At 44.7% G+C, this 23,877-nt stretch overlaps 1 protein-coding gene across 15 annotated transcripts in view; it reads left to right on the top strand.

The window, feature by feature from the left end:
* PUM1 (pumilio RNA binding family member 1) overlaps positions 1-22,689 on the top strand; it is a 247,670-nt gene extending 224,981 nt beyond the window's left edge. For all 15 annotated transcript variants that reach the window (XM_069756653.1, XM_069756663.1, XM_069756662.1 and 12 more), the window contains 2 exons: positions 6,727-6,919; positions 21,113-22,689. In XM_069756653.1, the coding sequence (XP_069612754.1) occupies positions 6,727-6,919; positions 21,113-21,244 (325 nt within the window). In that variant the 3' untranslated portion in view covers positions 21,245-22,689. The remainder of the gene's footprint in view (positions 1-6,726; positions 6,920-21,112) is intronic.
* The last annotated feature ends 1,188 nt before the right edge of the window (positions 22,690-23,877 follow it).

The following is a 23,877-nucleotide window of genomic DNA, read 5'->3' as shown; positions in this document are numbered from 1 at the left end:
AAAATTTTGTTTCCAAAATTATGCTGATGTAAAGTAGACATGTGGGTAATGTTATTTGTTAACTTTTTTGTGCCACATAACTCTCTTTTAACAGAATAAAAATTAAAAATTTGAAAATTGTGAAATTTTCAAAATTTTAGCCAAATTTCCATTTTTTTCACAAATAAACGCCAAAATTATCGACCTAAATTTACCACTAACATGAAGCCCAATATGTCACGAAAAAACATTCTCAGAACCGCTAGGATTCGTTGAAGCGTTCCTGAGTTATTACCTCATAAAGGGACACTGGTCAGAATTGCAAAAAACGGCCAGGTCATTAAGGTCAAAATAGGCTGAGTCATGAAGGGGTTAAGGTGCCATTGAATCGCTCACACAGGCCATTTGTCTGTGGGTGATACGAGCTGATTACCAGATGTTGCACCTGTATCTGCTTACAGAGAGACTCAATCAGCTGTGACATGAGCTGGGTCCCTCAGTCTGTGAGCATTTCTTGGGGAAACCCCCACTCTGGAGAAGCTCTCTAGTAAGGCAGTGGCCACTTTGTCAACCCGAATGGACGTCAAAGCTACCGCCTCCGGGTACCGAGTGGCATACTCTACTACACTACCATTAATATGAAGCATTTTCCGGAGTGGCTGGGAGTGGACAGAGGTCTAATGAGATCCACAGCCACTGTCGAGAAAGGCTCTTCAATGATGGGCAGTTACCAGTGGGGCTTTGGGGCGCCGCCTCGCCTTCCCCACCCTCTGACAGGCATCACACAAACGGCAGTAGGCAATTACCTCTGTCCTCATTCCAGGCCAGTAGAAATGCTGCGCTAGCCTGGCCCTGGTTTTAGCAATCCCTAGGTGTCCGGCCATGGGAATCTCGTGAGCTATCCGCAACAATTCTGCCCTGAACGGATAGGGTACCACTAACTGTCGGTCCCTGGGCCACGCCTCCGGTGAACCCTGCTGGACCGTTACCTGGTACAGCCTTCCCTTATTCCAGACCACCCGCTCGCGGTCTGACTCCCTGGGAGGCTGTGCCGCGTGCTCCTTGAGAGCTTTCAGGCTAGCGTCAGCTTCCAACACTACCTGAAATCCCTGACTCGATGTGGCAAGAATAGACGACACTGCCACATCCGCTTTCAGCTCCCTGGGATGTCTCCTGGCCACTGTCTGACTCGGCAGCCACTTGGTCGGATATGGGGAAGCCATCGGGCCTCTGGGAGGCTCCTTGGGCTCCAGCGCTCCCACTCCTTGTGACAGCGGCCACGACCGATGTGCCCACGGGTAGCGCCTGCTATCCCTCGGCTCCTGACCAAGTCGCCGGGTTAGACAGACTTCCCTGGCCTCCTGACATCCCGGGTGTGGGGAGCTCCTGCCCTGGGGTCTTACCTGGTGGCTCCTCTCCTGGGACGCTCCCTCCCCCCATGGCCGGTTCCGCTTCCTGCAGAGGCCCTAGACTCAGCAGGCTGGATCAACTTAGGGGACCTACACTGCCCATAGCAGCCCCTCCCTCCACCTCTGAGCTCTCCCCTACAGTCTCCTCACCTGTCCTCACTGTGAGTCCTGTGTGTAGGGTGTCAGTGCATGGATTACCATCAGGTTTCACTCCCTCCTCCACTGTTGGAGCACATTCAACACATCAACATCGGCATTCACAGTAAAGTCATGACGTTCTTTAGGAGCCGAACTTGGGGGTTCAGTGGCCACATACGGAGACACTAGCTGCCCCAAATCGGTCCCAAGTAACACATTGGCAGGAATATTTGGCGTTACTCCCACCTCCCGCATTCCCCTCCCGGCGCCCCAGTCTAAAAACACCTTTGCGACAGGCAGCGCCGATTCCACTCCTCCAATTCCGGAGGCGGAAAGGGTTTTCCCCGGTACCAAGTCTTGAGGGGACACCACCTCAGGACATACCAGGGTTAGTTCAGCGCCTGTGTCCAGCAGTCCCATGACCATTGAGCAGCCGATGATGACGGGTTGGTAATTGTCCAGGGACCTCCCACCACCCCCTTCCACACATAAAACAGTGGACGGTTTCTGGGACAGGGATGGGGCCTTATGACGCTGGGGACACGCAGCCTGAAGTGTCCCGGCTGGTTACAGTGATGACAACGTCTGGGTTCTGCTCCTGGCCTGGAGAGGGCAGCAGGGGGGTACACCCATTGCACTCTGGGGGCTAGGGAAACGGGGGCAAGATTGGGCTTACCCCCCTCTCCAGGTGCTGCTGGCAGGCTTCTTCGGCTCAGGCGCCCTTTTATTGGCATACTCGTCTGCCAGGGCAGCTGTAGCTGAAGCCCCCTTTGGTTTCCGGTCACGAAGGAACTGCTGGAGGTCCTCTGGGCAGTTCCACAAGAACTCCTCCGTGACGAACAGTTCCTGGACCTCCTGGCGGGTGGTGAGCGCTAGACCCGAGGTCCAGTGCCCTGCAGCTCTCAGCAACGCCCGCATGTGGTCGGTCCAGGTGTCCTTTGGGCCCTGCTGCAGGCTCCGGAACTTCTTGCGGTAGGACTCCAGGGTGAAGTTGTACTGCTGGATCAGGTCCCGCTTGATGCTGTTTTACTCCTGCTCCGCCCTGGCAGGTAAGTCCCCCAAATCTCCCAGGGACTTACCCCTCAAATGGGGGGTCAGGTATATTGCCCACTGATCCGGGGTCAGATGGTGTTAGAGGCATGTCTTTTCAATGGCCAGCAGGAAGGAATCCAAGTCTCCATCCTTCTCAAGCAGAGGGAAGTCCTCGGCCCGTACTTTGGAAGCCTTGGACTCTAGTGGTGCTGGGGTGTCCAGCAGGAGCCTGAGTTGCTAAGTCCGCTGCTCTCTGCCTGCTCCGCTTCTTCACAGCGTTCTGCACGCTCTGCCTCCATTGCATTCTCTGCAGCTGCCATGAGTTTCACATAGGCGTCTTCGTTACCCGTGTTGAGACGTGCCACTGCCGCTGCAACAAGGGCCGCTGATGTTGACAGGCTGGGGCGGGTAGGTGGTGGGTAGTCCTCTGCAGGACTAAGCACGGGTGGCTGGCTCCTCGGGGAGTCCTGGCTGAGCTCCCCCTCGCCTTGAATGGTACCATCCACCACCACCTCCTCATAGATGATAGCACTGGCCTGCACCCTCACCGCATTCCTGGTGCCATCCGCCATCTTTGGAACCTCTGGTTACTGACACAGCTGTAAGGCTATATTCACACTTTGCGGATTTCGCTGCGGATCCGCAGCGGATTTGACCGCTGCGGTTCTGCAGCAGTTTCCCATGAGTTTACAGTCCAATGTAAACCTATGGGAAACAAAAAACGCAGTGCACATGCTGCGGAAAAAAACGCGTGGAAACGCTGCGGATTACATTCCGCAGCATGTCACTTCTTTTCTGCGGATTTTCACCTGCTCCAATAGAAAACTGCAGATGAAAATCCGCAGAAGAAACCGCAGTAAAAACCGCGATAAATCCGCAGTAAAAACCGCAACGGGTTTTCACTGCGGATTTTGGAATTCTGCTGCGGAAAAATCCGCAGTGGAATCTGCAAAGTGTGAACATAGCCTAACCCTGACCTTGCACACAACTTATTATATCTACACTCTGACCCTCTAGTGCTGGGCTGACCTTAAGACCCCAGCAGTGAAAGTTACCGCTGTTAGTCTTTAGTGTCTGGGAGTAGGGGTCCCACGCACACTATTACTCTGATCCCACCATGCTGCCACCAATGTGAAAGAAACTGGTTCCTCCCACATCACCAATCCGTGATGTAACCGCACAGGCACAGCTCTCCGGCGACCCCTTTGTCTCTCAGGTCAGGATTCCTCACTCAAGCTTTGAAGTGCCATCTACCTGCTACACTGGTCTCAGTCCATTACATACTAAAGGGTCTTCATTCAAGTAGTCAAAAGGTGGGGGCCAGGAGTGCTCATGTCCCTGCAGACGTGTGACCAGGTTATTTCTGATAGGAGACGAAATGGAGTCAGGCCAATCTCTGATAGGAGGCCAGCATTATGCCCCATATGCAAGATGGCGGCGGCTCCCTCATCACAGTGTACTTTAATTACAGTCCTGAAACATCAATTATATCAAAAATCTGTTAGGCTGTCCAATTAATAATGTGCATATTCAATATAGATTGGGGATTATCTTTGGTTATGATACAACAATTCAAGAGTTTTTATATATATATATATATATATATATATATATATATATATATATATATATATATATATATATATATATATATACATATATATAAACTGTTTTGTAGGGGTCACCCAGTTTTCTCAGGTCATGAAAGTTTAATCGTTAAAATCACAGCTGATGTATATGTCCTGGAACATCCCATTGGGTTAATAAAAGGTTCAGTTCACTGGATTTACTGCATCACTCTCCCATTTTTGTTGACTATTGGTGACTGTTGGGGCACATGCTTAGAGGCATGCAACCCCAATTTTAAATTGCCAATGCTGTTGCCTTTAACTGGTGATGTGTAGGTCTGGAAGTGTCACCGATTATTTTTTGCTTTTACTAGGCAGCTACAGTCGTGGCCAAAAGTATTGACACCTCTGCAATTCTGTCAGATAATACTCAGTTTCTTCCTGAAAATGATTGCAAACACAAATTCTTTGGTATTATTATCTTCATTTAATTTGTCTTAAGTGAAAAAACACAAAAAGAATTGTCCTAAAGCCAAATTGGATATAATTCCACACAAAACATAAAAAAGGGGGTGGACAAAAGTATTGGCACTGTTCGAAAAATCATGTGATGCTTGTCTAATTTGTGTAATTAACAGCACCTGTAACTTACCTGTGGCACCTAACAGGTGTTGGCAATAACTAAATCACACTTGCAGCCAGTTGACATGGATTAAAGTTGACTCAACCTCTGTCCTGTGTCCTTGTGTGTACCACATTGAGCATGGAGAAAAGAAAGAAGACCGAAGAGAACTGTCTGAGGACTTGAGAAACCAAATTGTGAGGAAGCATGAGCAATCTCAAGGCTACTAGTCCATCTCTAAAGACCTGAATGTTCCTGTGTTTACCGTGCGCAGTGTCATCAAGAAGTTTAAAGCCCATGGCACTGTGGCTAACCTCCCTAGATGTGGACGGAAAATAAAAATTGACAAGAGATTTCAACACAGGATTGTGCGGATGTTGGATAAAGAACCTCGACTAACATCCAAACAAGTTCAAGCTGCCCTGCAGTCCGAGGGTACAACAGTGTCAACCCGTACTATCCATCGGCGTCTGAATGAAAAGGGACTGTATTGTATGAGACCAAGTAAGACCCCACTTCTTACCCCGAGACATAAAAAAGCCTGGCTGGAGTTTGCCAAAACTTACCTGAAAAAGCCTAAAACCTTTTGGAAGAATGTTCTCTGGTCAGATGAGACAAAAGTAGAGCTTTTTGGGCAAAGGCATCAACATAGCGTTTACAGGAGATAAAAAGAGGCATTCAAAGAAAACAACACGGTCCCTACAGTCAAACATGGCGGAGGTTCCCTGATGTTTTGGGGTTGCTTTGCTGCCTCTGGCACTGGACTGCTTGACCGTGTGCATGGCATTATGAAGACTGCCAACAAATTTTGCAGCATAATGTAGGGCCCAGTGTGAAAAAGCTGGTTCTCCCTCAGAGGTCATGGGTCTTCCAGCAGGACAATGACCCAAAACACACTTCAAAAAGCACTAGAAAATGGTTTGAGAGAAAGCACTGGAGACTTCTAAGGTGGCCAGCAATAAGTCCAGACCTGAATCCCATAGAACACCTGTGGAGAGATCTAAAAATGGCAGTTTGGAGAAGGCACCCTTCAAATATCAGGGACCTGGAGCAGTTTGCCAAAGAAGAATGGTCTAAAATTCCAGCAGAGCATTGTAAGAAACTCATTGGTGATGGTTACCGGAAGCGGTTGGTCGCAGTTATTTTGGCTAAAGGTTGTGCAACCAAGTATTAGGCTGAGGGTGCCAATACTTTTGTTTTGGCCCATTTTTGGAGTTTTGTGTGAAATGATCAATGTTTTGCTTTTTGCCTCATTCTCTTTTGTGTTTTTCATTTAAGACAAATTAAATGAAGATAATAATACAAAAGAATTTGTGATTGCAATCATTTTCAGGAAGAAACTGAGTATTATCTGACAGAATTGCAGGGGTGTCAATACTTTTGGCCACAACTGTAGATGTACTTAAAGGGAATCTGTCAGCAGGCATTTGCTACCTCATCTGTGATAAGCCTGATGTAGGCAAAAATAATAATAATAATAATAATTTTTATTTATATAGCGCCAACATATTCCGCAGCGCTTTACAAATTATAGAGGGGACTTGTACAGACAATAGACATTACAGCATAACAGAAATACAGTTCAAAACAGATACCAGGAGGAATGAGGGCCCTGCTCGCAAGCTTACAGACTATGAGGAAAAGGGAATCTGAATCCCAACGATTTATCATGTAAGTGGCTGAGTGCAGCCTTTCTGGCACAATCAGAGCTTCTAGATTTAGAGTGACGCAGAACTGAAAAAGCTTAATCCCACCCACACCAGGCTTTTTGTATACAAATCCAAAGATGATCACAGAAGAGGGTATGTGGGACCAAGGCTAGTCACAGCAATGATAAACTACTGGTGCTAAAACAATCAATGTACCCAAGCAAAACCTTGTGCTATCTTCAGATTACATAACAAAACGGTCTGTTTTATGAGGTGTATATTCATCCTTTTGTTTTTTGTGTTTTTTTTTTTCTTTTTTTCCTTCACAGTAATGTGGTGGAGAAGTGCGTGACACATGCGTCTCGCACAGAGCGGGCAATGCTAATTGATGAAGTTTGTTTGATGAATGACGGGCCTCACAGTGCCTTATATACCATGATGAAGGATCAGTATGCCAACTATGTGGTGCAAAAAATGATTGATGTGGCAGAGCCGGCACAGCGTAAAATTGTCATGCACAAGGTAAATGTACAAGTCCTACAAGTAACCTTTTAGCTGAAGGGTCTTTGGTCTTAGCCCTTCTTTAAATATATGAACTAAGAGCCTTTTTTGTTTTGAAACTTTGCAGTCGAATTATCGGTCTAAAACATGCAGGGACTGGCATCTAAAAGTGTATACAAAAGGAGAGCGAAAGAGACATGCACATATGCAGGGATCAACATGTAAAATCACAAAATTTTATTGATATCAGTTAACCACACACCACACATTATTTAAAATCATTTTAAACCACAAAAATTACAAATATTGCACCCAAGACAATAAGGTGGGAGGGGGGGAGAAAGAAGAGACATGGGTCCAATTCACTACCTGAAAACTCCCAATCACATTTCATGAATCATTACAGAATTTACTCCAAAGGAGATGCCAGTGAACACTATCACAATTAGTCCAATTAAATTGGGGAGAAAAAAACTTTCCTACTCACCAACACTCTGATTGGTACCCAATGTAGATATAAATAACTAGCTATTGAACCCGTTCTACGCCCGGGTGGCGAGCATTTATATTGGTATATGGTCTCCATCCTGGTATGTGCTGCTCCCATCCTGCGTCCCCATCCTGTCATGTGCTGCGCCCATCCTGCGCCCCCATCCTGTCATGTGTTGCACCCGTCATGTGCTGCCCTATTCTGTCATGTGCTGCTCCCATCCTGCGCCCCCGTTCTGTCATGTGCTGTTCACATCCTGCGCCACCATTCTTTAATTTGCTTCTCCCATCCATATGTCCCGTACACTGCTCCATAAAGGTTTATGGCCCCCATAAGATGCTCCATAGTATATGCCCCCGTACACTGCTCCATAAAGGTTTATGGCCCCCATAAGATGCTCCATAGTATATGCCCCGTACAGTGCTCCATAAAGGTTTATGGCCCCCATAAGATGCTCCATAGTGTATGCCCCTGTACACTGCTCCATTATGGTTGATGGCCCCATAAGATGCTCCATAGTGTATGCCCCCGTACACTGTTCCATTATGGTTTATGGCCCCCATATGATGCTCCATAGTATATGCCCCCGTACAATGCTCCATTATGGTTGATGGTCCCATAAGATGCTACATAGTGTATGCCCCCGTACACTGCTCCATTATGGTTTATGGCCCCCATAAGATGCTCCATAGTGTATGCCCCCGTACACTACTCCATTATGCTTTATGGCCCCCATAAGATGCTCCATAGTGTATGCCCCCGTACACTGCTCCATTATGGTTTATGGCCCCATAAGATGCTCCATAGTGTATGCCCCGTACACTGCTCCATTATGGTTTATGGCCCCCATAAGATGCTCCATATGTATGCCCCCGTACACTGCTCCATTATGGTTTATGGCCCCCATAAGATGCTCCATAGTGTATGCCCCCGTACACTGCTCCATTATGGTTTATGGCCCCCATATGATGCTCCATAGTATATGCCCCCGTACAATGCTCCATTATGGTTGATGGCCCCATAAGATGCTACATAGTGTATGCCCCCCGTACACTGCTCCATTATGGTTTATGGCCCCATAAGACGCTCCAGTGTGTATGCCCCCGTATGCTGCAGCGATATATAAAAAAAAAAATACCATACTCTCCTATTGTCGCTGGGCGCCGAGTGCTGGGGGGCCTGAGCAGGCGGGCACACTGGAGCGCTGTGGGGGTCAGGTGCCGGTATCGCCGCTAGCTCAGGCCCCCCAGCACTTGCTATATTCACCTGTCCCCGTTCCAGCGCTGCGTTCGTTCCATGTTCCGGCTCCTCTAGCTGTGACTGTTCAGTCAGAGGGCGGCGCCGACGCGCATTAAGCGCGTCATCGCGCCCTCTGAACTCTGAACGTCACAGCAGAGGACCAGGACACGGAGCCGCACGCAGCGCTGGAACGGGGGACAGGTGAATATAATACTCACCCTCCTGGCGCGCCCACGGTCCCTGCCTCTCCGGTGGAGATCGCGGTGTGCGTTCAGTATTTACGCATACCGCGATGTCCTGGGAGCGTCACTCTGTGGGGTCCAGACTGCGCCGGCGCTTGCGCAGTCTATAAAGGCTTCGGACAGAGTGACGCTCCCAGCATTATATTATAGATGTTGAGTATACCAAGGGGCAACCTAAACCGGCCCCAGGTAGCTTACGAGGATAAGAAATAATTAGTGCCTTTACAATAAATATACTTAGCAGAAATAAGCTACATTAGCAGGCAAATAAGTCATTCTCCTCAGCATTCAAATGGGGCATATAATGGACATGCTCACGTCATGCACTCGCAAGTGTTTGTTGGAGATGTAGGATCAGGCACCAACTCCCATGCGACCCACCCAACGTGATCACCGTCACAATATTTATGCACTCACAAATTTCCGGATTCATTACAGCTGAGACGCAGACCACGCTGAAGCCAGGCGCTGTCACACCCTCCATATTTGAGCACCGGAAGTATCCACCACCGCGCATGAGCATAAATCACCATGGGGATGCAGCAGCATCTGCCGTAATGCGCGTGCGCGGCAGATACCACTACGTATTGAGACTTCCTGAAGTGGAAGCCTGTATGTTGCTAGGAGGTGAACACAACAATGCAACTGCGCATGCGTCATTGATCAGCGCTCCTCAAATCAGAGAGCTCATTGTACCGTGGTAAATTATATACAGAGCCTACTAATAACATTTGAAACGCTAACAAAAAGAAAAGAAAAATAAAGGAAAAAAGGAGAGGGAAGAGAAGGTGGATAGAATCTTTAGGCTTAACACCTTTTTATAAGATTTTGTAAATACAGGTTATTAGAGAGTTTCAGCACATTTGTTTATTGCCTTAATCAGCACATAACCCCAGTAAATTATCGCCTAGAGGGCGTTATTATACACCACTATTATTACCCCCAAAAAGGCATTAGGTTTAGAAATACAAGGTTAGATCAGTTCACTCTAGTGGCATAGAGATCAACAATGGCCACCTCTTTATATTGGGTACCAATCAAGTAAAAGATACTTAGGAAATAACATGCTATTTTTATTCGGACTCCCATGACAGCACCACGAGAAAGGGGATCCGCCCCTTAGGAACAGGAAACCCACAGATACAAAAGGGCGGTACCTCTCCCATGTATCAGTTGGTTTCCTGTTCCTAAAGGGACTGGATCATACAGAATTTACAAAAGGATCGCCGGCCGACTCAGGTAGCGGGGGGGTCTCCTACCTCGGCCGATGCGGAGATCCTGGAGATGTCACGGTGGTCCTGGCAGAGCTGCACGGCGGTGACTTTTTCGGCAGAGAGCGGTTGCCGGTGGTGTCCTGTCTCTGAGACCAGCGCTAGGTAAGTATGTCCCGTGGGTCTCCTCCTTCCGGTGGGATGGTGCGGCTGGGGGCTCTGTCTGCGGCGACATTTGGTGGCGCCACCCGGTGTGCTGCGGGTTAGCCGGGCGTCCCATGCTGCTCTAAGCGCCGACAGAAAGCGCTGGGAGCCGGGGTGACGTCGGGGGCGGAGCCAGCAGTCACTTCCGGGTTTTCGGGGTCCAGCGCATGCGCGGTGCATCCAAGATGGCGGCACCCACCGGCAATTGCATGCCGCTTGCAATCAGACCCCAGAGACGACCACCTGCACCTGGGGGGAGGCAGACAGCAAATCAGGGGAGCGCTTGGCATATCTGCTGACCGGAGGAGGGGTTATATGAAGAGCTCCAGATCTGGGTTCCTTGCTTCTGGCCTCGTATTGTGAGCATGGAGAGTGTGCAGGAACAGCAGCCTCAGCAGCTGAAAGAGGTGTCTCAGAAGCCCAAAGGAAAGGAGCATGACAGAAGGAGTAGTGAATCTGGCCGCAAAAGCTCCTCCAGACAGGGGTCTGGAGCATCAGCCAGGAAGAATCCCCCTCATATTCCGGTATCTCTATCTTTGGACAGCCGCTGGTAAGTGATCTTCGTGAAAGTTCACCCAGTGATGTGATTCCCCACATATGTTTTATTGTAGGGGAAAAAATGCATCAGTAAGGCGAAACGCAAAGAATGCACCATCTGCGGGGTTCCCTTACCTGATTCGTGCCCTGAAAAACTATGTGCCCCCTGCATCCAGCAGACGGTGAGGTCTCAGGAAGGGGGAGGGGGTGAGAGCTTTATATCTACATAGATTAGATTGCCTTACTTGCCCCCTCAGGTAGCGGAAGAATACCTTACTATGGCCGCAAGCCTGAAAGAGATGGTCAGGATGGAAGTCAAGCAATCCATAAAGTGCCTATCTCAAGCGGGAAGCTCTAAATATAAAGCTCCATTGTTCTCCGATTCTTCAGCGGATGAGGATAGGGATGAAGTTTCCTGCGGTTCAGCTGCATCGTCCTCTTCCTTGGATGAAGACTCCGCTCGCTTTTTGTGTACCCCTTGAGATCTATTTGGGTCCTATCGACGTCCCTTCAATAAGAAGAGATTTGGTCGGGAAAGGAAGCGTGCCTTTTCGCCTTTTAGAGATCGGTCTAGATGGGATGATAGATGTAGAAGAGGTATAGGATATATGTTCCGTCGTTCCTCAAAGGAGAGAAAGAAGGAAGACAAATGACTAGGAATCCCAGTGGGGGGTAGACTATTGCATTTCTATTCAGAATGGTCAGAGATCACAAAGTGTTTGGGTACAAAATACTATTTCTCAGGGTCTCACACTTGAGCTTATCCGTACCCCACAGGATAATTTTAAATTGACTCCTTTACGTTCTTCTCCCCTGGAACAATCAGCTTTAGAAGAAGATGTGTGGTCTCTTTGTTCTAAAAAATGTCCTTATAGAGGTTCCAAAGTCTGATAGAGGAAAGGGATTTCATTCTCCCCTGTTTCTTATTCAGAAGCCTGATAAGACTTATAGGACCATTATAAATCTTAGACATCTTAATAGTTACCTGGTTTAACATACCTTTAAGATGGAATCAATCAACTCAACAATAAAGATGCTGTTCAAAAATTGTTTTATGGTAGTAGTGGATTTAAAAGATGCCTATTATCATGTGCCCATTCATGAAGATTTCCAACAATTCCTAAAGGTACCGTCACATTTAGCGACACTGCAGCGATCTAGACAATGATTCCGATCGCTGCAGCGTCGCTGTGTGGTCGCTGGAGAGCTGTCATACAGACAGCTCTCCAGCGACCAACGATGCCGAAGTCCCCGGGTAACCAGGGTAAACATCGGGTTACTAAGCGCTGGGCCGCGCTTAGTAACCCGATGTTTACCCTGGTTACCAGCGTAAACGTAAAAAAACCAAACACTACATACTTACATTCCGGTGTCTGTCCCCCGGCACTGTGCTTCTCTGCACTGACTGTGAGCGCCAGCCGGAAAGCACAGCGGTGACGTCACCGCTGTGCTCTGCTTTCCGGCCGGCGCTTACACAGTGCAGAGAAGCACAGCGCCGGGGGACGCGACAGACATCGGAATGTAAGTATGAAGTGTTTGGGTTTTTTTACGTTTACGCTGGTAACCAGGGTAAACATCGGGTTACTAAGCGCGGCCCTGCGCTTAGTAACCCGATGTTTACCCTGGTTACCAGAGAAGACATCGCTGAATCGGCGTCACACACGCCGATTCAGCGATGTCTGCGGGAGTCCAGCAACGAAATAAAGTTCTGGACTTTATGCTCCGACCAACGATGTCACAGCAGGATCCTGATCGCTGCTGCCTGTCAAACTCAACGATATCGCTATCCAGGACGCTGCAACGTCACGGATCACTAGCGATATCGTTCAGTATGATGGTACCTTTAGGGTAGCAGTATTAATGGGGGTAGTAGTTCACCATTTTCAGTACAGAGCACTTCCCTTCGGTATAACTTCTGCCCCTAGAGTATTTACTAAAATAATTGCGGAGGTTATGGCACATTTACGGGAATCTAATATTCTTATTGTTCCCTACCTTGATGATTTCCTCATAGTAGGGAACTCAATGGAACACTGTTTGTCACAATTAGAGGTAACTAGAGTTAAATTGGAACACCTGGGCTGGATAATTAATTACGAGAAATCCCGCTTGCAGCCCCTAAAAATTCAAAAGTTTTTAGGGTTATTATTAGATTCAACTACACAACAGTGTCTTCTCCCAGTAAATAAATTTGATCAAATTCAGCATCCGGTATTAAAGGCAATCAATACACCCTCTATGAACCTTCGACAAGCTATGTCCCTGGTAGGGTCCCTCGCATCATGCATCCCAGCGGTCAGATGGGCCCAATTTCATACTAGACCCCTTCAGAAAGATGTTTTGATTAATGACAAAATCTTGAGGGGTGTATTAGGGGGAAAAATAACCTTGAAACCAACAACTCTTGAATCCCTGAAGTGGTGGGTGGATAGGGATAATTTATCGGCAGGGGTTCCCTGGATAATAGTAACCCAAAAGAGAAATGGACACAATGAGCTAAAATATAACAATTTTTATTATATATGAATACTCTTTGCATATCATAGTGTATATCGTCCACTTGAGCTTGGCTTAATTTTGGCTTATTTTTTGCCGTATTGCACATTCTGCCACTCTTCCTATGGTATGGATTACCTCTGAATATATATATATATATCTTGCACTAGGCACTTTATCCCTGTTTACTCTTTGCACATCATAGTGTATATCGTCCTGCATTAATATCTCAGAGAGCACGCATACTATACATTATCTCTTTTGCCATATATTTATATACCTTATTTACTAGCCGGTCCTTTTTCTATCTGCATTTATGCATTATACATGATTTTTAGTGAGGACTGTCTTATATTTATATTTATATTGGTAATGTGGTATCAGTAGAACTACTTATAATTTTAGTCTTTGTGTTGCTCCTATAGTACATCATTTGCTCCGTGTGCGGCACTAGTGTCGCCTCTCTTATTTTAATTTTTTTTTGTGCATTTTGTTAATAAGTTTTTTTACCTCTCTTCATTGTTTAATATTCATATATAATAAAAATTGTTATATTTTAGCTCATTGTGTCCATTTCTCTTTTGGGTTACTATATTAGTTATTATGGCGGAGCTCTTTATCTCCGGTGCCCTATTTATAGGTTTATTATTCCCTGGATAATAGATATATCCCGGGTGATAACTACGGAAGCTAGCCCCTCTGGGTGGGGGGCTCACATGGATGACTTTGTGGTTCAGGGACAATAGGAACCATACACAACGTCTTCATCCAATCAGAGGGAGTTATTGGCGATTTAGTTGGCAGTTGAAAAACTCCTCATGTATCTGCAGGGCCACTACATCAAGATCCTTTCGGACAACCAGGTGTCAGTCGCCTAATATAAATCATCAAGGTGGAACACGTTCCGAGACTCTGATGCCGGTCACAGATCGCATGTTCCAGATGGTGGAAATTAATTTTCAATCTTTGACTGCTCTCCACATCAAAGGGAAGGAAAATATAAAAGCGGACTTTCTCAGCCGCAATATACTAAGACAAGGGGAATGGTCTCTAAATGGAGACATCTTCAATCAGATTGTCCGCTGATGGGGTCAGCCAGTGGTGGACCTATTCGCTACAAGAGACAACAAAAAAGTAAAAAAAAAAAATTTGTTCTTTGAATCCCAGGGAGAATCCGCTGGCAGTGGATGCATTCCTCATAAAATGGGATTTTACTCTGGCTTACGCCTTCCCACCATTAAACCTGTTACCTCTAGTGGTGAGGAAAATTAGGGAAGATCGTGCGAAAGTCATTCTGATTGCTCCTTTCTGGCCCAGGAGAACTTGGTTCGCATGGCTCAGGACAATGTCGGTAGGTGATCCCTGGGTGCTACCAGATATTTTGAATTTACTTTTCCAGGGGCTGATATTCCATCCCCAAGTGAAGGGACTCCATTTTACGGCTTGGAGTTTGAGCGGTCATTATTAAAAGATAGAGGCTTCTCCCCAAATTTGGTAGATACCCCTTTAAAAAGTAGAAAGCAGATAACAAAAATCTACTCTAGAACCTGGAGAAAGTTCCTGACTTTCTCAAATTTTAACATCAAAGAAGGGGTACCGATATGCCAAATATTAGAATTTCTGCAGAGGGGTTAGAGTTAAATCTCTCTACAAGCACACTGAGAGTACAGGTGTCAGCACTTGGTGCCCTGTTCTCGTGTAATATTGCCAATAATTATTGGGTGTCGAGATTCATTAAGGCAGTCGGTAGAGATATACCATTACATAAAAATAAAATGGTACCGTGGGACTTAAATCTAGTCCTTTCTTCTCTAACAAAATACCCCTTCGAGCCCTTACATGAAGCCTGAATCAAATTGTTCTCTCTCAAAACAGCTTTTCTGATAGCTCGCAGAATAGGGGACATCCAGGCGCTTTCCAGACTTCCCCCGTATATGGAATTCTTACAGGATAGTTATCCTCAGGCCAGACCCAGCTTACTTACCAAAGGTAGCATCGCAATTTCACAGGTCACAGGAGATAGTTCTACCTTCTTTGATCCCTAATCCTTCTAACTCTAAAGAGAATGAACTCCATACATTAGATGTCAGGAGATTCCTTCTACAATATATTTCAGTCACTAATGACTGGAAGAAAGAATGACTCTTATCCTTCCAAGGTCTTAAGGTACCTTCACACTGAACAACTTAACAACGATATCGCTAGCGATCCGTGACGTTGCAGCGTCCTGGATATCGATATCGTTGTGTTTGACACGCAGCAGCGATCTGGATCCTGCTGTGACATCGTTGGTCGGAGCAGAAAGGCCAGAACTTTATTTCATCGCTGGACCTCCCGCAGACATCGCTGAATCGGCGTGTGTGACGCCGATTCAGCGATGTCTTCACTGGTAACCAGGGTAAACATCGGGTTACTAAGCGCAGGGCCGCGCTTAGTAACCTGATGTTTACCCTGGTTACCAGTGTAAATGTAAAAAAAACAAACACTACATACTTACATTCCGGTGTCTGTCGCGTCCCCCGGCGTTCTGCTTCCCTGCACTGACTGAGCGCCGGCTGGCCGTAAAGCACAGCAGTGACGTCACCGCTCTGCTTTACGGATGGCGCTTACACAGTGCAGGGATGCAGAACGCCGGGGACAGACACCGGAATGTAAGTATGTAGTGTTTTGGGTTTTTTTACATTTACACTGGTAACCAGGGTAAACATCAGGTTACTAAGCGTGGCCCTGCGCTTAGTAACCCAATGTTTACCCTGGTTACCCGTGGCATCGTTGGTCGCTGGAGAGCTGTGTGTGTGACAGCTCTCCAGCGACCACACACCGACAATGCAGCGATCGGCATCGTTGTCTAGATCGCTGCAGCGTCGCTAAATGTGACGGTACCTTTAGGAAGGGGGTTAGAGTGTCAAAATACACACTAGCTGAATGGATTAGGGAGGCTATCTCTCTGGCTTACACAGCAGGTCGGGGTCCAGCTCTGCAGAATCTGAGGGCGCATTCCACCCCAGCCATGGCATCATCCTGGGCGGAAAGGTCTGGAGTGTCAATCGACCAGATATATAAGGCGGCCACATGGTCATCCCCTTCCACCTTTTTCAAACACTATCGGTTGGACTTGGGGTTCTCCTCAGATCTCACCTTCGGGTTAAGGGTGCTGCAGGCTGTAGTACCTCCCTAAGGTGGCTTACATCTCGTGGTGCTGTCATGGGAGTCCGAATAAAGCATTAAGCTACTTACCGGTAGCGGCATTTTTCGGAGGCCCATGACCGCACCCTTAGTTCCCTCCCTATTTCACGTGGGGGTTGCACTTCCTTAGAATGAAAAAAAAATTGTGTCACGTGTGATATCTGGATTGTTACTTTACTAAAGATATTGTATTTAATTGTATATAATGTTTGTGTATGCTTGTCATAAACTGCGGTAGTTTTCTCAGGCTCTGTAATTCAACTGATACGTGGGAGAGGTGCCGCCCTTTTGTATCTGTGGGTTTCCTCTTCCTAAGGGGCGGATCCCCTCTCTCGTGGTGCTGTCATGGGCCTCCGAAAAATGGCACTACCGGTAAGTAGCTTAATGCTATCAGGAAATTTTTTGCTTGTTGCACCATGCACCAGAGCACATTAACAATGTCCCATAGGTGCATAGATCCAATAATTGCCAGACTCTCCACCAATTCTACATCCAGATTTTTTACTTATACTGAGAGCCAAAAGAAGATAATGGAGTATGGTCAGCATAAATCGACACTTATTATTGTTGCCTGCACAAATGTATGGCAACAGCATCTGCCCAGATATACCAAATCAAGCATAAAGGTAGATTTTCCCATATATTATTAATATCATCATATGAAGCATAATTACAATGCTCAAAACGAAGTATATATTTCCAAATGGCCAAAATGACACTTCCCCTATATTGAGTGCCAATCAACCTTGTATAATACAGTAACATCAAGGCTGGGCGTCTACATTCCAAAGGGGTATTGTTGATAACTCGACACAATCACAGGGAAGTTGAAATGTCCCAGATACACCAAAAATGCTAAATACCAGATATACAATGGTTATAGGCAGAATCCCAGATCCTAGAGTCAAATACAAAATGTTAAGGTACCGTCACATTTAGCGACGCTCCAGCGATATAGACAACGATCCGACCTAAACTAGATTGCTGGAGCGTCGCTGTTTAGGTCGCTGTAGAGATGTCAAACACAGCAACTCCAGAACGATGCAGGAGCGATCCAGTGACGTACTTATCGTTCTCGCTGGTTGTTAGCTCTGTGAAAAAACATTGCAGGCATCGTTGCTTTTGCTGTCAAACATGACGAATCACGCCGACCTGACGACCAAATAAAGTTCCGGACTTCTAGCTCTGACCAGCGATGTCACAGCAGGATCCTGATCGCTGCTGCGTGTCAAACACAACGAGATCGCTATCCAGGACGCTGCAACGTCACGGATCGTTGTCGTTCTCGTTGTAAAGTTGCTCAGTGTGAAGGTACCTTTAGAGTTGCTTATAATAGCCTGTAAACAAGAGTTCTTCGCTCAATCCTGCAGATGCAAGGCTCTGTAACTCGTATATCCATTTGGATTCACACCTCAATAATTGGTTCGTGATATTGCCACCCCTGATATTGACATTAATGCCTTCAAGTCCCATAATATTTAAACCTCTAGTACTGCTTCTGTGCATGTCCAAAAAATGCGCCGCCACTGAAGTTATTGTTTTTCCTTTTTCCCGATCCTGTTTCGCCGTTGAGATATTTGAGATGTTGTTGGCTTCTCCTCCTTAACTCTTGAGATGTTTGGCCCACATATGCCTTTGAGCAGTCACAGATAATCGCATAGATGAGGTTCCTTGACCTACAATTAAAATAAGATTTTGATTGTATCAAAAAGGTACTGTGGAAATAGAAAACCCCGTCCCGTGCGATCATGAACTGGCAAACATAACAGCCCCCACAGGGGTATGTGCCAAAAATCTTATTGCCAGTCTTAAGTTTCAACTTCGGACGTTGTTAGTGGCTATGGCCGAGTTGGTCCTTCAAGTTACAGGCTGTCCTAGCCACTATTTTGGGGGTAGATGTAATATGTGAGGAGAGTCTTGGTTCACACATTACAATATTCCAGTTTTTTGTCAAAATTTTATAAATGTCTGACCACTGATTATTATATGTGGTAATAAGAGACAAAGGGCGATTTTGTTCACGAACCTGTTTCTTGAGGAGACTCGGCCTGTCCATCTGTCTGGCTTCTTGGAATGCCCTTGAAACGATCTTGCGTGGGTATTGTCTGCTGATAAAACGAGTGGTTAAGTCTTTAGCCATTGTTTGAAAATCATCTGTTGAGCTACAATTTCTGCGTAGCCTGAAGAACTGACCTTTCGGTATCCTGTTCCTCGAGTGTGCTGGATGAAAGCTAGAGTAATGTAGCAGATGATTTGTTGCCCCTTGGTATACTCAACATTATTTATATCTATATTGGGTACCAATCATAGGATGTTGGGGAGTAGGACAGTTAATCTCTCCCCAATTTAATTGGACTAATTGTGATAATGTTCAATGGCATCTCCTTTGGAGTAAATATTCTGTAATGATTCATGAAATGTGATTGGGAGTTTTCAGGTAGTGAATCGGACCCATGTCTCTTCTTTCTTCTTTTATTGTCTAGGGTGCAATATTTGTGGTTTTAAATGATTTTAAATAATGTGTGGTGTGTGGTTAACTCATATCAATAAAATTTTGTGATTTTACATGTTGATCCTTGCATATGTGCATGTCTCTTTCGCTCTCCTTTTGTATAGTCTGTACCTTTTGGCATTTGCAGGTTGAACACATGATTTATGTTTGATGGTGCCCTCTATTTCTAGTTTTTGGGCATCTAAAAGTGTATTTCATAACATGTAACCTAAGACAAAAGACCACCTCTTGATTTCCATCGAAACAAGCACGCTACAATCATTTTTTTAAATGCTTTAGAAAAGCTTAATTTTTATAAATATTAGAAGTACAATTTATCTTTTAAAGGGGTTTTCCCACGAACGAAAGTTAATTTAAATCAATAGATCATGGAATATTATTGTCCACAATTGGATGTGTTTAAGAAAAATGTTCCTGTGCGGAGATCATTTTATAAATGTGCCCCTGCTGTGTAATGGCCATGTCTGACCATACAGGAACATAGTCTGGTGATACCACTGATTCTGGGCAGGAGGGAAGCAAAAGAGTATTCAGACATTACAGCACAGGGTCATAGCTGATTGTTTTTGGGAGTAAAGGCCCCTTCACATTAAGCGACGCTGCAGCGATACCGACAACGATCCGGATCGCTGCAGCGTCGCTGTTTGGTCGCTGGAGAGCTGTCACACAGACGGCTCTCCAGCGACCAACGATCCCGAGGTCCCCGGTAACCAGGGTAAACATCGGGTAACTAAGCGCAGGGCCGCGCTTAGTAACCCGATGTTTACCCTGGTTACCAGCGTAAAAGTAAAAAAAAAAAAAAAAACAGTACATACTTACCTACCGCTGTCTGTCCTCGGCGCTCTGCTTCTCTGGTCTGGCTGTGAGCACAGCGGCCGGAAAGCAGAGCGGTGACGTCACCGCTCTGCTTTCCGGCTGACCGACGCTCACAGCCAGTACAGGAAGAGTGCAGAGCACAGCGCCGGAGACAGACAGCGGTAGGTAATTATGTAGTGTTTGTTTTTTTTTTTACTTTTACGCTTTTAACCAGGGTAAACATCGGGTTACTAAGCGCGGCCCTGCGCTTAGTTACCCGATGTTTACCCTGGTTACCAGTGAAGACATCGCTGGATCGGTGTCACACACGCCGATCCAGCGATGTCCACGGGAGATCCAGCGACCAAAGAAATGTCTGGACTTTGTTCAGCGACCAACGATCTCCCAGCAGGGGCCTGATCGTTGGTCGCTGTCACACATAACGATTTCCTTAACGATATCGTTGCTACGTCACAAAAAGCAACGATATCGTTAACGATATCGTTATGTGTGAAGGTACCTTAAGACATTTCCCTGCCTGTTTTTAAGCAATGCTTTACCTCACAGAATCAACTGTGATCCCATTCTGTCCTGTCTCTATACTCTTTTTCTCCCCCCCCTCAGGAGATGTGGTACGATCAGTCCATGCCCCTGTACGGTCAGACACGGCCATTACACAGTATACAGCAGGGGCACATTTATAAGATTATCTCAGCACAGGAACATTTCATTTAACCACATCCAATTGTGGAAATTATTATTCCAAAATGTAGTGATTACAATTAACTTTTGTTCATGGGAAAACCACTTTAAGTAACAGCAGGCACTACATGCTATCCATCACACAAGGGAATACACCCACTACAAAAGCACACTACAGCTTCAAGTATCTTTCCACCTTCCAACATCTCAGTGTGGTAAAGATGTGGACATATGTCATCTTCTTGATCTGGCAGGGGGGCAACTTTTCCAATTGGATTGAATTGTGAAAATGTTATTTTTTATCAATTGTATGTGAAATTATAAAATGAAGTTGTATGCTAAAACAATCGCATACAATTGCTAATATAAATGCTTGTGGATTTATAAGGTGAAGTTTTTCTTAAGGATTTAATGAATTGTTTATGGTGTATGTTTGGAAGAGGCTTGTATTTTTTAAGCAGTGGCTAGGATCTGCTCATAATTGATATATACATACCGTGTATATATATATATTATATTTCTTAACTAAAAGAGAGCTTTTTTAATTGAGTAAAGATGCGTGACCCGTACTAAGCCTCACACATATTCTTCTTTTTTTAGATTCGACCCCACATTGCCACCTTACGTAAATACACATATGGCAAACACATTCTTGCTAAGTTGGAGAAGTACTACATGAAGAATGGTATGGATCTGGGGCCGATGTGTGGTCCCTCCAATGGCATCATCTAGAGATCTTCCTGAACCCACTGTATCCTCCTAATGCTGTCCACCACGTGGAGATTCAGGGCGTAGCTCTTTCAGCAAACTTATGTAAATGTCTTTAATTTTATTACACCTGACACATTATTATTTTAAAGATCAACTTAACCCTTCCCACTGTATTTCTGTATAGAATCACTTGTACATATCTTGTACATGTCCCCCTCCCTTTCTGATTGCACATTTTTCTATTATGTGCTTCAGAGCCCGTGTGAATAAATTTGCTTTGTGAAGTCCAAAAGGATACTGAAACCTTTTAAGCCAAAACACATTTTCCCCCTTTTGCCTTTATATTTTAAAACATGCTTTTTTAAGCAAGATTTTTCCATATCTATCCATGTCATAAACTCAATATAAATTTATATATTAATTTATATATAAATTTACATATACATTTTCTTTCTTTTTTCAAGTTGTTTTTATTGTGCAGATACTGAGATCGAGGCAGATGACCTGCCATTTTTACGACTATATTTTGATTTCAAGACTTACTTTAGCATGTCCACCTTAATTCTAACCCCCTATACCCTTTTTCGCTTTGTATAAATATGTAGTGTATACTTGATATAGATATTTGCATATATATATAAAACTTTGTAGTATTTTTCTTTTAATTTTTTTGATGTTTAAATACAGATGTATCCTGCAGTTAGTGGACATAAACCCTTTTGACTGTAAAATTGTACATTTGTAAAACCTCAGTAATGTAAATGTGAGTTTGAAAATCGACATAACCCCCTTCCTTTTTGGTAAGAGAAAAGTTGAAAAAGAAAAAAAAAACTTTAGGCCAAACTGTGCATTTTCAGAATTCTTCTACAGATATATTGGTCGTGATGTTGTAAATTGTAAATTGTAATTTCAGCCAGGCAAGACAAAACCGCATCTTAACCTTCCCCTTTTTTTAGTTGATGATTGATATATCATTTTATTTCCACAATTAATTTGGATAAGTGTTAAATTTGCTCTTAATTAGTGCAGGACTCTTGTAAAATCAGCCAACTTCCGAGTTGAATTTGAACTGAAGACCCCATTGAAATCTTGTTTCATTCTTTACTGTACATACTGTTTTGTTTTGCATTTTGTCTCACTTGTAAGTTGCTGTAACATATTGTCCACTTCATTCTTGTTTGAATATACAAATGTAATAGTTAAACGGTGTATATTTACAACACATTTAATCCCCTTCTTTTGTGTATATTACAATTAAATTTTCCAAGCACACCTGTTTAACTGTATGTGTATAATTAAGAATCCCCTTTTCAATTGCCAGATGGAGCAGTAGGAGGGCAATGAAGAAGGGGCATTATTGGCCCTGTGGATGCTTCTGATGTAGCAATTAGTTTTTGTACTTTGTGTAGAATGTCTATAAACGATGTGTGATCTTTATTTTGAGAATTACAAAACTTTGGAATCTGTTTGTAGTCTAATTTTTTGCATTCACCTCTGTTCTCAATCTGTCATACACAATCTACAAGTAAGAGTGTTGCCACAGCACTAAAAAAAAAAACACAGTAAACTTCATATCACCTTATAGATTCCTGATTTTATAGACTCAATGATTGTTTTGCCATTCTTATCCAAGGGCATGTTATCTTAGAGGGAATTTCTGTAAAGTGGTACATGTGATAATATCTGCATCTTGGAGCACCATCAGCTGAGCTATAGGGAAAGTAGAGCTTTCCAATCTTGACACTGGATTTAGCTATGACACTTGCTATTAATAAATCAAAAATTATAAGTTAAGCTGCACCTCATATAGCCAGGGTCCTACAGGACACTAATTAGGATGCACGTCACAACCAGGGAGTTCATCCCGGAAAGAAGTCCATACCAGATAGTAGAAAAGACAGCGCCTCAAACGTTGTTGAAAAAAATTCACATTTTATTCCGCCTCCTATGGCAACATTTCGATCCAAAGGATCTTTCTCAAGCACAGTACAGGAGTGTTTCAACCCAAACTATATAATGCAAACCCCTCCCCTCACTTTAACATGCACCAATGAAAACTAAACATAATAAACCTCCATACATATACAGATATTCAACAGTTAAAAATAGCCCCACATTTCTCCAGACTGCCCGCTAACAAATCGGCAAAAAATATATCAACCCCGATTTGCTAATATACAAACAGACAAATGATAGAACTGCAGATACATGTCCCCATAAAGAATGTTTGTAAACATTAGCAGCACCTCCGTTGTCATAGCAATCTTATTCTGACGTGGCTCTGGAACAATCCAGTCTCCTTCCATCTGCGCATGTCCCGGCATCCAGACGTCATTGGACACCATATCTCTTTAAACAACGCAAGCTCCTGCAGCTCAAAATCATTAGTCCAAACACAGGATGTCCTAACGTGGACGGTGCATATTCTAATCACAAACAAACAGCTCTATACAGTCGTGCTTATACAGAGGGCACTGATACACAGTAGCGAACACCCATAAATGACCATAAAAAACCTCAAGAGTTCAAAAAACTCAAAAGGGAAAACACCAACATTTTAGCAGGCAATCAGGATCATCTATGGTACAATATAATAGGTGGATACATAGGTAATATAGATTACAAAAACATTTTTTTAAAAAGAATAATGCACC

This window comes from Ranitomeya imitator, chromosome 3, assembly GCF_032444005.1.
Source record: "Ranitomeya imitator isolate aRanImi1 chromosome 3, aRanImi1.pri, whole genome shotgun sequence".
NCBI classification, from domain to species: Eukaryota; Metazoa; Chordata; class Amphibia; order Anura; family Dendrobatidae; genus Ranitomeya; species Ranitomeya imitator.
The sequence above is the reverse complement of the archived record's forward strand: the minus strand, read 5'-3'. Positions and strand labels throughout refer to the sequence as shown.